The 13,713-nt window shown below is 40.8% G+C and overlaps 1 protein-coding gene across 2 annotated transcripts in view; it reads left to right on the top strand.

Moving 5' to 3' along the window:
* marchf7 (membrane-associated ring finger (C3HC4) 7) overlaps positions 1-13,713 on the top strand; it is a 54,865-nt gene that overhangs the window by 18,918 nt on the left and 22,234 nt on the right. The window contains exons 2-3 of one of the 2 annotated variants that reach the window (XM_073047385.1): positions 246-408; positions 2,102-2,246. In XM_073047385.1, coding sequence (XP_072903486.1) covers positions 247-408; positions 2,102-2,246 — 307 coding nt within the window. In that variant the 5' untranslated portion in view covers position 246. Of the gene's footprint in view, positions 1-245; positions 409-2,101; positions 2,247-8,108; positions 8,223-13,713 lie in introns of those variants that run through there. The other variant, XM_073047386.1, reaches the window with a different exon arrangement.

Here is a 13,713-nt window from a genome sequence, read left to right as displayed (position 1 = left end):
ATCTATCTGTTTAATTTTATTAATAAGCACTGACAATTCCGCTTTAGTTTTCTTTCTCAAGGCTGCTGAATATGAGATTATCTGTCCCCTAATCGGAGTATCATTATGAAATGAGAGCTTTGTTATATTTTAAGCAACATAATAGCTGTTTTACAGTCTTAATGCATGAAGGATTAAAATAAAGTTAAATGGAAGTCTGATTCCTTTTCCAAAAATAGAAACTCTTCTTGATGTTGTGTTTTAAGGATGGATCCCAAACCTTCGAGGATACCCAGAAAAGTATCGGCTGAAGTGCATAATACTTCTACATCTTCATCAGAAGCAAAAATGTTGTATGAGGATAGGTTGAATGTCCTGGATGACTTCTATGCAACAAGGGAAAGTGAAAAGCAAGAAGCTGAATTTCAGGTGACAGCTGTTTCAGTCACTCTTGTCTATTGTAGCTGTGAAATAAATAGCTATATTATGCTTGTTAATTAAAACTGCACAAGTTGCGTACCAAGGAGGAAGAGAAAATGGATAGAAGTGTGCCAGTTTTTTTAAATATGACTGGACAAAATGTTTTATGGCATCTTTGTAATGTCAGACAAAATATTGGAAATTCCAAAAGGGAAAGAGGTGGTGGCTGCTGTTGTGCTGGTATAACGGAGGAGTAGTATGTGTGTTTGCACTTTTTTTAAAAAAAAGAATGTTATTGGTAAAACAGCCATAATTGATGACAGGAGAAAACAAAATTGCTTGCAATTAAGTTTGATGATAAATTGTACACAAGTCTTTTAAGGGCAAAAAAAATTAGCCGCCTTGGTGAAGGCTTTTTAATCTAGTTTTTGAAAGTTGCTAATATTTGCTATGACCTTAATGGGCTTTTAAGTAAAGTGGATTTGGTAAAGGTGTTGAATTTGTGGCTTTTTGTCATTGGAAATGTTAATACAATTTCTTGATATTAAGTGAGTTATTTTATTAGTTTAAATCTAAAGACAGCCATGCTAGGTCAGACTTGTGTGTTTCTAAAATGTGGGTATCATTGAAACCCATCATAGTTGCCTGAGTCAGGATAGCGGTCCATGACAAAATTTTTTTGGCAGTTAAGACTCGAGCCCACTAATGAAGGCTCAAAGTTATGGGTAGAAGTGATCCCTCATGCAGCTTTTAGCTGCCTCTGATGCCATTCAGTCTTTTTCTTTTTAAGTTGGGTGATTATAATGGAGCAGTAAGGGAAATGCTAATTCAGAAACTTGTTTGCACAATCTAGCATTAATTTGCCCTTTTTAAAACTGTACATTAAAGTGAATATAGTAATATGTTTTGTCATCAAAGTGTAGTGGATTTGCTTTTCAATGCTCTTTCCATTCCGCCCCCCCCCCCCCATCCCACAGACATCAGTAAATTTGCACCGTTGAAGTTCACATTGTTTCCTTTTAGTGAACAAAATATCTAAGTAATTCCCTTGACAAATAACACATTATCTTTTAAGGTCCTAGAGTGTGAACCAAGTATTCTTCTTGTGTTTGTTTCTTAAAAGAAGTGTCATTAATTTGGAGCTTAAACTAGCAAGCATTCTGTAAATGTAGTCTTGAGCAGTATAGTTGAATTTGCTTATGGCAGAGGCATCAAAGGTATAGGACAAATTTGCTTGTTTAAATAAAATCAAAATCTCTTTGGAATTGCTGGTGTTTTAGCTCATTAACAGGAATATATCTGACTTCTGAGCACATGCTGTCAAATGCAGAAGTTCTGGCCTTGCAAACTTGGAACACTTGAGTCCAGCAACAGGTTTGAGCTGTCAGTTTCAGTGGGATCTGCAAGGATCCAGATTAGGAGGCGAAAGAAAGAATTTTGGTGTATGTTGCTTGCTAGAATTGATGTATTAGTCTGTTCAATTTTACACTTAAAACTTGAAAAATCTCTGGGTATGGTTTCATCTGTAAAATGATGTGTGTGTGGCTTCAGTTTTGCAGAAGATAGAAATTCTGAAACTCTGAAATATTTTGTTCACTTTATGCTGGGTGAATTACACTTATAAGTTGGTGGATCTGAAAAATCATTATTCTTTGATTATAGTTTTCAATATCTGAAACGTCATTTATTTTCATTCTTGCAGCCTATTCTATATAATGAAGCAGACACACTTCCAGGGGCGCCTTCAGGATTTTTAAATCCATCTGAGAACAGCGATTATAAGAGGCCTAAGCTTGTATCATCTTGTTCATCCAACAATAATGCCAATTGCTTTAGCAATTGTTCAGGTATTTTCCTCAAAATTGCATTCACCTGATTTTTAAAAATCTGTACTCTATGTAATTAAAAGGCAAACCATTGAACTGCCTGAGGGCAGGGATTAGAAGTGCAGTACTGGGTGGTAACAGATCTAGAAACTGTAAGAAGAAAGTGTTCAAAATTGGGTTTAATTATTGTTGGCAATGCTAGAAAGATGGCTTTGATATAGTGAATAAATCTCTTGTCCTAAATAACATGAATTCCAGTTTGCAGAAGAAATTGTAGAGGCTTAGCACTGTCTAATGAATATCTATAGATTTGCAGGTGCTGCCTAATGATGTTACAGTGAGTTACATAAAGGGATGGACAGATAAAAAAATGTAAATAGTATTAGAACTTGTCAGATTAAAGACAAAGGTTAAAGACAACATCATGATCATAAGCACATCATATACAACACATGATGATGACATGAATAAGACCAGTAACTACAGATCAGTTAATTTAACTGCTTTGTGTTTCTAGTGCTGTACAGTAAGTTTGCCATTAAAGTTGAAGGTCATGAAATAAGAGCTGTATCCACATGAGTAGACAATGGACTTGGTAACAGCAAATTGTTTTTCCTTGTTATTTCATTGAAATACAGTGTGGAAAAGGCCCCTTGAGACGTGCCACCTAGCAATCCCCCAACTTAACCCTACCCTAATCACAGGACAATTTACAATGACCAATTAACCTACCAAACAGTACATCTTTGGAGTGTGGGAGAAAACCAGAGCACCCAGAGAAAACACACCCAGTCACAGGGAGAACATAGACTTTTTCCAGGCAGTGGTGGGGATTGAAACAGGGTTGGTGGTACTATAAAGCATTGTGCTAACCACTACACTACAGCAGAGGAGAGTGTACAATCACTTCCCTGGGGATTGACCCCAAGGCTACTGCTTTTCTTGATGCCCTTTAAAACCCGGATGTACAGGACCCAATTTGTGGAAGAGGCAAAATTTGCAAGTATAAGGTAGTAATATCTTTCAGAGAGATGCACAGTCTAGTGAAATGGACAAATAGGTGACACATGAAATTTAATAATGTAAGATATTGCAAAAAAGGTGTGCTTAAACCCTGAAGCTTTGTCAACAACTAGATTATTGTCCAGAGTGTTGTAATGTGAGCAGGACAAGAAGTTAACCTAAATAATAGTTGGAGACAAAGATTAAATTCCATTATTATGGGACCTTGCTGTTGGGAACAACATTTATCTTTTCTCATTACTACAATTGGAGAGGAGGTACAGGAGCTTCAAGACCCATGCAGATTTCTGAATAGTCTGTGAGCATTACGTTGCTATTGCCTCTTTTGTGCCATTTATTTATTGTAACTTGTAATTTTTGTCTTGGACTGTAGTGCTGTTGCAAAACAAAAAATTGCATGATGTGTCAGTGACAATCTGATTCTGAATGAGAAATTAAATAAACTAGAATTCTGTTCACTGGGATTTGGGCACTAGAAGTGATTTATTTATTTTTTTGATAAACCTTTTTGGAAAGTTTCTTGCCAGCAACCCCATATCTGGATGTTTGGCAAAAAAATGTTAGACCCAAGCCCTTTAAAAATGTAAGTTGGGAGACACAACTAAGAGAGATTTTGTAACTTGCTCATTGGCAGTTGGCACAGTTTAATTTGACAAGTGAAAGAATTGTTAACTAAAGGTATTTGGGATGGAATGTCTGCAAGCAAAATTGCAACATGGATCACTTTAGATCTTGCTGAATGGTAGACCAGTTCAGATCTCAGTGGACAGCTTTTATTTTTATCTTGCTTGTCTGCAATTAGTGGTTTAACCTGGTCTCTTAAAGATCATATGGCTTTTAGGCAGGTTTTATCCTACATTTTATGAGTTTCTAAATTGCCTCTTGGTTTTAATGCACCATATTCTGACACTTGGGTGGGATTGTCATATTAGACTAGTTTCTACTACCTACAAGTGGGCTATCCAACCTGTCTTCACTAAGATTCACCATGAAATTGTTCTGACAATGCCACTGACAGGGGTGTTAATTTTAGTGAGGATTAATCTGTTTTCATCCATAAAAGGTCACAAATTGAACCAGTGGATAGTGACACCATGTGTATTGTGTTCCATTTAAATTGTCGTGCTACCAGAAATGTTACATGCAAATCAATTATCACAGCTTGAATTGCATTTGGAGCGCAAAGTATAATGAAAACTCCCATCATAGGCTATTTCTGATTGGTAAGGTTTCCAGCATTTAGTAGTCTGAGAGCTGCTGGCTTCCCCCTCCGCATTGCTTGAATTCCATGTTAGTTTCTTCATCATACTCCCATTTTGTTTCCCATGTACAAAATAATTAGTGAATGTAAGCTACTAAGATCACTACTTTTTTTTTCAAAATAGAAAACTCATTTGACCAGGCTTTGCTGAAGGCATACACTTATGATTAGGGGGTTAGTCATTCTGTTATACACCTGGTCCTCCAATTTCCAGACATCTACGCTCACCCCATCTTCCCACTGCTCTAACGGGGGTAGAGTTCCTCTTGTCCCATGAGCTTCAGCATCCAACATCATTCTCAGCAATTTCTGTCATTTGTCATTTTCAATGGGACCCTACCACCTAGCATAGTGGTCGCCAATCCATCGATCGCGATCGACTGGTTGATCTTTGAGACTTTCCCAGTAGATCTGGGGGGGGAAGGAAAAATAAATACACATACTGTTGCGAGATTGTTTCCGGGTTGCGGGGTTTTAGTTCCGTTCTTTCTGCCCAGTGCGCATGCGCATAGCTCCCCCGTACTACACAGTATACTTCAGTGATCCCCAGCCACTGGGCTGCAAGGAAACGAAAGGAAACGCACCTTTCCTCATTTTCTGTCGCGCCCACTGTTGAACTTGAATACACGTGAGGTCATTACCCAACCGCGTCAGCGATCACTGGTTGGCCTCGGGTAACCGGCCGGCGGGAAGTGTCAATGCTACTGGCCTGGAGCGCAGACAGATGGGCCTCTAAACCTGTTTACCACGCCGAACGTTCACGGGGAACCCGGCGCTAAAATATTCGCAGACCTAATTCGGGCTCAGGGTTTTGGGGGCGGGTGGGCACCCTGTCGCACTCCTCGTTCGGTCGGTCACCCTCTCTGGACTGCAACCGCTGCGGCCCCAGCATGGGGACCTCCAGCCCTGACCTTGTCCTCTCACCCCACCCATGACCAGCTGCACCTGGCCAGGCATCTGGCGGCGGGCGGGCGAAAGGCTGGAGTTCAGGCCCGGAGGCTGTCTAATGAGGAATGAAACCCTCAAAGCTGCATCGGTACCTTGAGTCCAAGCACCCTGCACTTAAAGACAGACGCGTTTGAGTTTTTTCAACAGAAAAAACATGAGCAAGCGGGACAGAAGCTAAGTGCTGAGAACCACGTAAACTAAATTGCGGAATAGACTGGACATAAGGAACCCCCTTCCGAGTATCGCTGTATTCCCGTCATGTTTAACACCCTCCCCTCCCCCCCTCCGTCGGCTGGTCCGCAAGAATATTGTCAATATTAAACTGGTCCACGGTGCAAAAAAGGTTGGTGATCCCTGGTGTTCATACATTATTTCTACTTCCGGGTTGCGGGGTTTTACTTCCGGTCTTTTCTTCCCCAGTGCGCATGCGTGTAACTAATCGATTTGGAGTTGATCTTGCCTTTCACTAAGGCTGAGGTAGGGGATCTTGGGCTTAAAAAGATTGGTGAGCACTAACCTAGCACATCTTTACCCTTTCCCCCCCCCCCCCACTCTACCTTCCACAGGTATCACTCCCTCTGATTCCCTTGTGTATTCATCCCTTCCCACTAATCCCTGCAAACAGCAGAAGTACTATCCCTGCCCAATCACCACCTCCCTCCCTCCATTCAGGGTCCCAAACGGTCCTTGGTGAAGTAACACTTGTGAATCTGTTAGGGTTGTCTACTGTATCCAGTACTCAATGTGGCCTCGCCTACATTGGTGAGACCAGACATAAATTGGGGGACTACTTTGTCAAACACCTTGGATCCATCTGCAAAAAGCAGAATCACTTGGTGGCCCACCATTTCAATTCCTATCCCTATTCTCATTCCAACATGTTGGCTGCCTCTTCTGCCACTTTTCAGGTTGGAGGAGCAACACTTCGTATTCTGTCTAGATAGCCTCCAATCTGATGGCATGCACATCAATTTCTCAAACTTCCAGGTAAAAGAATTTGTCCTCATTTCCTCTTCATTTCCCCACTCTGGTTTCTTGCCTCTTCTCCTTAACCTGCTTTTCAGTTCTTCCTTCCCTTTCTCCCAAGGTCTACTTTTCTCTCCTATCAGATTCCTTCCCCAGTCCTTTGACTTTTCCATTTATTATCTCCCAGCTTCTTACTTCATTCCCACCCCCACCTTCTTGCTCTGGCTTCTTCCCCCTTGTTTCCAGTCTAGTGAAGAAACTCAGGCTGAAGTATCAACTGTTTGTTCATTTCCATTGATGTTGCCTGACCTAAGTTCTGCCATCATTTTGTGTGTTACTCTGCATTATCTGCATCTGTAGAATCTCTTGTGTTTCAAATCCTTCTATGCTTTCCTGAACAAGATGTTTCTTTCTGACAAACTGCACAACAATATATAAAATAGTGATGAGTATCAAAGCAGAATACTGCACATTCTGGAAATGCTGTCTGTCTTTGGGAGAAGGAATAAAGTGATAAAAAATCTGTTTTTTTTTTATGTTAAGTGGAAAGGTGAAGAATAGAAAGGAGCAAAATGAAATGAGGACCTATGATGGAGCAGGGGAGGGCATGAATGGCAAGTAGTGATGGTGATTTTTCACCTTGTAATATGGTTTTTGTTCAATGACTCCATTTTAATCCACGTTCAGTCAACACCACCAATACTTGTTACTTTCCAGTCTCCACTCCATCACTTCGCTTTTGTTATCTTTCCAACATTCTTCAACTTTAAACTTGTTTAGTTAACATTCCTAGTTATGGTTAAAAATTATTAACCTGAAACATCAAAACAACTTCAGCGATGACTTGCCTGAGTTTTCAGCATCGACTTCTGAAATGCTTTATTCGCTTGTGACTGCTGAGCATAACCTAGCGAAGCCTAAATTTGTTTTCTGGAATTGCCATAGAGCAGGGATTCCCAACCTGGGGTCCACAAATCCCTCAGTTAATGGTAGGGGTCCTTGGCATACAAAAGGTTGGGAACCCCTGCTGTAGAGGCTTGAGCCTTTCTGATGGAGATATACACACTCTTTTGGTTGAGAATTGAGGGGTAATTTTGCATTCCCATGTATTTGCTGCTCTTAAATGGCAGGCTGCCAGTTTAGTCTCTGCTCTTGTGGTACTCAAGAATACTGTAGATTTCGGTAGGCAACCCCTCCTCAATTGCAGGATATTGATACTGGAGCATTTGGAGATATTTCAGCTGCAGGTTTTCATGAGGAGGTGATTCATGCCTAGTAATTATCTGAATGTTGTATGCAGTTTTGTGCTACCTTATTTTCTAAAGGTTAATGAAGAGTTGAACATTGGATGCTGCCCTTAGGATTAAAGTCGTTTGAAATAGTTGAAGATTGTTTGGCCTAGGGCATCACCTTGGAAAAACTTGCAAGTCTTGTGTGAAGTATGATCTCAGTCAGTGAACACTTGGGTTGCATTGTGTCATACTTTATCAAATGTATCTAGAGTTAAAGGACAGTCATTCTTGCCGTGGGCCAGAGCTGAGACTAGAAGAAAAGTGTGTGCAAACCTGCTAAGAGGGTTGAACAGATTATTTGAATGTTCAGCTTGACAGCACTGATACCTTTTATCACTTAACTGCTTTGTATTGGACTAATTGGGTGGTAATTTATTCCATATTGGTTCACAGGATGTTGACAACATTGACAATGCTGGCATTTTATTGTCTTTCCCTAATTGCTCTGAACTGAAGGCAGCTAAGTCATCCATATTGGTGGGTCTGGAGTCACATGGGCCAGGCCAGGTAAGAATAGTAGATTTTCTTCCCATTGAAGCAGCTGAGGTAAAATCATCATTGGTTCACTTTCCTCATGAAGAGTAGTGGATTAAAATCTTTAAAGGCAGAGGTGATATTGATAGCAAAGGGAAATGGAAAGTAGAGTTGAGATAGAGTAAAAATGGCAAAATGGTCTACTAATTAATTTGCTTGTACATCAGTCTCATGCTTTCAGTTACCATTAACAAAAGGAGCTATTTTGAACTATGGATTTGTATAATTACTTAACATTGCTTAACCTCCTTGCTAAGTACAGGAGCCTCTTGTGTCCCACACCATAAGATTCAGGAATAGGTATTACGGTATCCCTCAGTCATAAGGCTCTTGAACCAGAGGGGATAACTTCACTCACCCCAATACTGAACTGATTCCTCAATCTATGGACTCCTCACCCCAATACTGAACTGATTCCTCAATCTATGGACTCGCTCTTAAGGACTTTTGTAACTCGTGTTCTAGATTTGTTTTTGTACTTGTTTGCTGTCTTTTGCACATTGGTTCTTTGTCAAGTGTGTTTTTTCATTAATTCAATTGTTTCTTTATATCTACTTTGAATGCCCACAAGAAAATAAATTTCAGGGTGGTATATATGGTGAATGTATTTATTTCTGCAAGAAATGTGGTTTGTTTCAGGGCATTTCTTTCTACTATAATTGTACTATAATATGATTTGAATTTTTCCCATTTTATTATAGAACAGTACCCCACAACATTGACAAATTAGTGAGACCCATTGTAAATTGGGGGACCACTTTGTTGAGCACCTCCACATATGGTCTCTTTGTAAAAATAACACTAGCTCATAACCAGTACTATTGTAGATAACTTCATCTGCAACAATGGAATGAGGATGAAGTGTCTGGCAGCTCTGTCCTTAGGACTAGGTAAAATCAGTCTCTGGCCATTTGAGGTGACCATGATATCCCTGCTAGGTGCAACTCTGCTTTGTCATTCAATAAAGAACTGATCAAACATTTGCTAGAGGTAACTAGATTTCCTTGACACTCATGGGTATCCAGAGTCAATATTCAAGAATCTCACTGGCAAACTCATTACTGTATGTATAGTACCATATTATCAGTGAACAAGGATGTTCCAAAGGAGGTTTGCAGTCTGAATATGAGCAAAAACGTACAACTCTGAGTTTGACTATAACAAATTGTTGCTTGACTAGTCTGGAAGAAGGCTCTTAATTTAAATGCAAGTCCTCGTGATCACCTGAGGACTACAAAGTCATTTGTGTTGTTAACAGGCTTGTCTGAATTTATTACCTTGTAACTAACTTCATGGCCACCAATATTGAGACTAGGTTTTGCTAATGGCAAAATTAATTTCCCAGCTGAAGTGTTAAGTCCTCAGTATGTCCTTAATCTAGGCCCCTGTTGTTTTTAAACAGTACACCATAACCTCTTCATTTACTATTCTGAATTTTCAGTTTTTGGCTGTTTCATGATCTCAAATCTTAAATTCTGCCCACAAGCCTTTGTCCATATAAACAAAACCATCTTGCTATTCCAACTTAAACTTGGTTCTTAACTTAAACACTGTGTGTCAGACAGAGTGGTCAGCAGCACTGGGGCTCCACAGGGGACTGTCCTGTCTCCCTTTCTCTTCACCATCTACACCTCGGACTTCAACACAGAGTCTTGCCATCTTCAGAAGTTTTCTGATGACTCTGCCATAGTTGGATGCATCAGCAAGGGAGATGAGGCTGAGTACAGGGCTACGGTGGGAAACTTTGTCACATGGTGCGAGCAGAATCATCTGCAGCTTAATGTGAAAAAGACTAAGGAGCTGGTGGTGGACCTGAGGAGGGCTAAGGCACCGGTGACCCCTGTTTCCATCCAAGGGGTCAGTGTGGACATAGTGGAGGATTACAAATACCTGGGGATACGAATGGACAATAAACTGGACTGGTCAAAGAACACTGAGGCTGTCTACAAGAAGGGTCAGAGCCGTCTCTATTTCCTGAGGAGACTGAGGTCCTTTAACATCTGCTGGACGATACTGAGGATGTTCTACGAGGCTGTGGTGGCCAGTGCTATCATGTTTGCCGTTGTGTGCTGGGGCAGCAGGCTGAGGTTAGCAGACACCAACAGAATCAACAAACTCATTCGTAAGGCCAGTGATGTTGTGGGGGTGGAACTGGACTCTCTGGTGGTGGTGTCTGAAAAGAGGATGCTGTCCAAGTTGCATGCAATCTTGGACAATGACTCCCATCCACTCCATAATGTACTGGTTAGGCACAGGAGTACATCCAGCCAGAGACTCATTCCACCAAGATGTAACACTGAGCGTCATAGGAAGTTATTCTCGCCTGTGGCCATCGAACTTTACAACTCTTCCCTTGGAGTGTCAGATACCCTGAGCCAATAGGCTGGTCCTGGACTTATTTCCACGGCATGATTAACTTATTATTATTTAATTATTTATGGTTTTATATTGCTATATTTCTTCACTATTCTTGGTTGGTGCAGCTGTAACGAAACCCAATTTCCATCGGAATTGATAAAGTATGTCTGTCTGTTCAGCTGCTTTGTTAGGCCACGCTTTCTCACTTGCTTTCTGGCTCTTGCATCTTCAGCTGACCTTTCTGTTGACCTCTGTGTGATAGAGCCAGGAAATGCTGGGAATAGACAATATCTGTGGACAGAGACAGTTGACATTTCTGACTGATGAAATCGCACTCATTTCTGTCTCTACAGATGCCTCAAAACTAATCTTTTCTATCCTTTTACTCTTTGGGCACTCAGCATTGGCCTTTATTGATTTGCTCAGTTTCCACCTTGTTATTTCATAATGCAGCACCATGGTTTGAAAATTCAATGACTACTTGTAGTCTTTGCAGGAGTGCCTTGAGTTTATTGAGAGAACAAATCACGAGTATTTAGTCCATGAAGGTGAAGGGATCATCATGATGTAACTATTGGAGAAAATGGTTATGTGGGAGGAACATTACCTGTTAGGCAAATGTCACAGACAATGAATATTCACTTGCATTTTGACTCTGTCTACTACATTTCAAAGTTCAAAGTAAATTTATTGTTAAAGTACATAAATGTCACCATATACAACCCTGAGTTTTGTTTTCTTGTGGGTATGCACAATAAATCTAAGAAACATAATTGAATCAATAAAAGACTGCACCCAACAGGACAGATAAACAACCAACATGCAAAGGACAATAAACTGTGCAAATACCAAAAAAATGAGAAATAAACATCAAGAATGTGAGATGAAGAATTGTTGAAAGTGAGTACATAAGTAGTGGGAACAGTTCAGTGATGGAACAAGTGAAGTTATCCCCTCTGGTTCAAGAGCCTGATGGTTGAGGAGTAATAATTGTTCCTGAATCTGGTGGTGTGGGTTTTGAGGTTCCTGTACCACCTTCCTAATGGCAATAGAAGGAGAGAATGGCCTGAGTGGTGGGGTCCTTGATGGATGCTGCTTTCCTGCGACAGCACTCTGTGTAGATGTGCTCAGTGGTGATGATGGCTATATCCACTACTTTTTGTGGGAATTTGCATTCAAGGATATTGATATTTCCATACTAGGCCATGATGCAATCAGTCAACATACTCTTCACCACACATCTATAGAAGTTTTTGTCAAAGTTTTAGATGTCATGCTGAATCTTCACAAACATCTAAGGAAGTAGAGGTGCTGCTGTGCTTCTTTGTAATTATATTGGGGCCCAGGACAGGTCCTTTGAAATGATAACGAAGAATTTAAAGTTACTGACCCTCTTCACCTCTGAAGTCCCCAGTGATGGACCTCTGGTGTCCTCCTCCTGAAATCAAATATTATCTTGTTCTTGTTGTTGATATTGAGTGAGAGGTGGTTGTGGCACCACTCGGACAATGTCCCTCCAATATGCTGATTTGTCTCCACCTTTGGGTTTTTTTCCAACAACAATCAGCAAACTTAAATATGGCATTGGAGCTGTGCTTAGCCTTCCAGTCATAACTATAAAGCAAGGAGAGCAGGGGACTAAGCACACAACCTTGTGGTGTACCTATGCTGATGGAGATCCTGGATGAGATGTTGCTAATCCAAACTACTACGGACTGCAAGTGAGGAATTCAAGGGTCCAGTTGCACAAGGAAGTATTGATGCCAAGGTCTTGAAGCTTTCCAATTAATTTTGAGGGGATGATGGGAATGCTGAGCTGGAGTTGATAAAGAGCATCTTTGCTGTCCAGATGTTCAAGACTTGAGTGAACAGCCAATGAAATGGCATCTGCTGTGGACCTGTTGTGCCAGTAGGCAAATTGGAGCAGATCCAAGTCTCTTAGGAAACAAGTGATGTGTTTCATCACCAACCTCTCCAAGCACTAAATCGTAAGTATGACTGGACGATAGTCATTGAGACTGATTGCCTCATTCTTCTTGGGTGTCAGTATACTGTAAATTCTGGTGTATAAGCCCGCCCCCCCCCCCCCCCCATTTTCAAGGTTAAAAGAAGTGACTTTTTCATGTTACCCTTGTATAAGCCAACCCTTTTTGTAGAGGTTTTTGATTTAAGCAGAAAAGATCACAAGATCTCACATGCCAGTACTCTGCTTTGCAGGATCTAGAACCTGGAAATTTTGTGAACCAGTACCTGCTAAGAAAATAAGCCTACACATTGTAGAGTGTTATAAGCAAATTCTTAATAAATAAATCAGGGAGAGAAGTTTTGGATTAGGTTCCCAATGGTAAAGAATCCTCAGAATTGTAACCCCTGCGAAATCATTTAGTGCCCATCGTAATCTCGTTAAAACATAACACGAGGTGGCGGGATCAGTACGTGTACTCAGTATTGAGTTTGCGACCGCCATGTACAAAAGATTAAAACAAATGCAGTATGATGCTGGCTTCAAGCTGAAGGTTGTTGATTTTGCTAAAGGAGCGAATAATTCTGCAGCTGCTAAGAAGTTCAATGTAAACGAGAAGCAAGTGAGAGAGTGGAGAAAGGCAGAGGACACGCTGAGGGAAATGCCAAAGACGAAATGTGCAAACCTCAGGAAAACATGCCAGTGGCCAGAACTCGAAATTAGAGTGGGTGAATCACCAGCGATCGTCTGGATACATTGTTACCAGAGAAATGATTCGAGTTCAAGCGTTGAAATGGGCCAAAAAACAGAGGTCAGCGAAAATTTCAAAGCTGTGCCAAGTTGGTGCACCAGATTTATTAATAGACGTGATCTTGTGTTGAGACAAAAAACAAAGATTGCTCAGAAAATTCCCACGTGGTGGGGGTGTTTACATTCAAGAACGCTGCTGGATGTACGAAGTGGGTTAAAGAGGTGTGGCGTTGACGTCTCGAAGGTTTCGGGAAAGAAAAGTCACTACTTGTCTGGGACATGTTCAAAGTGCACTTGTCAGGTGAGACAAAAGCAGCATTGAAAGCTGAAAATACGGTCATCCCCGGTGGTTTGACATCCGTGCTCCAGCCACTAGATGTGAGTTTAAACAAA

Source organism: Hemitrygon akajei, chromosome 5 (assembly GCF_048418815.1).
Source record: "Hemitrygon akajei chromosome 5, sHemAka1.3, whole genome shotgun sequence".
In the NCBI taxonomy this organism is placed as follows: Eukaryota; Metazoa; Chordata; class Chondrichthyes; order Myliobatiformes; family Dasyatidae; genus Hemitrygon; species Hemitrygon akajei.
The sequence above is the reverse complement of the archived record's forward strand: the minus strand, read 5'-3'. Positions and strand labels throughout refer to the sequence as shown.